Genomic DNA, 1,480 nt, shown 5'->3' with positions numbered 1-1,480 from the left:
TGACCAGCTTGAAATGATCAATGACCGGCTGTTTCAAAACATAGCTTAAGTGGTCTCACCGTGTTGAGTATGGAGCTGGTCTGAACTGGCCAACCAGCTACCAGCTGTTTCAAAACCTTGAGCTGTTTGTTTTCAGCAGGGTGCAGGTTGTGTCCCTTGAGTCTCTGAGTGTTGTGTCCGTTGAGCAGGCCTGAGAGAGGGCCTGCCGGCTCACAGTTCCCTGTTTGCCTGTCATGCCGGTGTCACTGTGGAAGTCTCTGGAGCACCTGACAGGCTGTCAGTGCATGCTGAGGGACTGCTGGAAGCCGGACCCCCCCTGCAGGAACCCGCCCCCCCCCTGTATATAGCCCAGCTGCCAGGAGAGCGGGAGCGTGGGGTGGCCGTCCGCGAAGGTGTCCATGTGGTTCTGGTGACAAGAGGCCCGGACCCCAAACTGGTACCCGGCCCCCCCGCCGCAGCCCACGGCGTAGAGGGGGGGGCTGTGGAGCTCGTCCCTGGGGCCGGGGTATCGTTCGTGTGGGGCGAAGAGCTGGGCGTCCGCGGGGAAGTGGGCGTAATGAGGTGAAGGAGGGGCCCCCGGGGGTCCAGAGGGGTCGGCCGGGTAGAGCGGGGGCTCCCTGGGCATGGAGCTGTGGGGGTGGGGGTGGGCGGCGGGCGGGTGCCGGAGCAGGTAGCCCTCAGCCAGTCCGGGGAATCCGCTCTCCGTCTCGGCCCGGGGCCCGGGCGCGTCCGGCTGGCCGCGGCCCTCCAGGGGGGCGCAGAGCGGCGGGGGGTGGGCGCGCAGGAAGACGGACAGCGAGGAGATGCGGTTGATGGCGCGCCGCAGCGTGGCGATCTTGGAGAGCCGCTTGCCGCTCAGGTCGTGCCGCAGGGCGGAGCGCAGGGCGTTGAAGGCCTGGTTGTAGTCCAGGATGCGCTTGCGCTCGCGCACGTTAGCCGCCACGCGCCGGGCCTTGGAGCGCGCCGGCCGGCTCCTCCTCTTCCCGGCCCCGGGGTCCCGGGCCCCGCCCGGCGAGCCCTCGCTCAGACCCTCGCCGGCGTGCGGAGGAGACTCCTTCCCGCCGTCGCTGCTGCTGTCCTCCAGCTCCAGGCCGGGCGCCTCCGCCTCCTCGTCCGACAGCTCCGACTCCGTCATGCTGCTGCTCCGGCGCGACATGGACACGGCCGTCCCGGGGCGCGTGGAATCCCTAAAACAACCGCCCGCCTCGCCCGCTCGCCTGCCGTTTGGGGAAGGAACGCGTCTGCCAAACCGTCGTGCGAGAAGCAGCCGAGTTCCCCGTCGCCGGCCTGGACCTGCAGCTGTGATTGCTCCTCTGCCGGTGAGCAGGTTTTAAAGGCCGCTCCGGGCCGTGTCACATGACGCGGGCCGGCCTGTGAGGGGGAAGCGTGCCCCCTCGTTGTTTTTTACGGCAGCGCCTCGGGGAAGCGCAGGCGAGCGTCACTCAGCGGCCACGCCCACGCCCCGTCCGCACCAGCGTGT

At 68.8% G+C, this 1,480-nt stretch overlaps 1 protein-coding gene across 1 annotated transcript; it reads right to left on the bottom strand.

The window, feature by feature from the left end:
• Window positions 1-277: 277 nt before the first annotated feature.
• On the bottom strand, window positions 278-1,156 carry LOC133107562 (class A basic helix-loop-helix protein 9). Its single transcript, XM_061216553.1, has one exon. It carries the CDS (start codon window positions 1,154-1,156, stop codon window positions 278-280), a length of 879 nt encoding a protein of 292 aa, XP_061072537.1.
• Between the last annotated feature and the right edge of the window lie 324 nt (window positions 1,157-1,480).

The sequence above is a fragment of the Conger conger genome, chromosome 13 (genome assembly GCF_963514075.1).
Source record: "Conger conger chromosome 13, fConCon1.1, whole genome shotgun sequence".
Taxonomy (NCBI): Eukaryota; Metazoa; Chordata; class Actinopteri; order Anguilliformes; family Congridae; genus Conger; species Conger conger.
This window is presented reverse-complemented; position numbering and strand designations above follow the sequence as displayed.

Excerpts from the sequence above, each read along its gene's own strand:
- LOC133107562 (XM_061216553.1), bottom strand. The coding sequence starts at position 1,156 with ATGTCGCGCCGGAGCAGCAGCATGACGGAGTCGGAGCTGTCGGACGAG.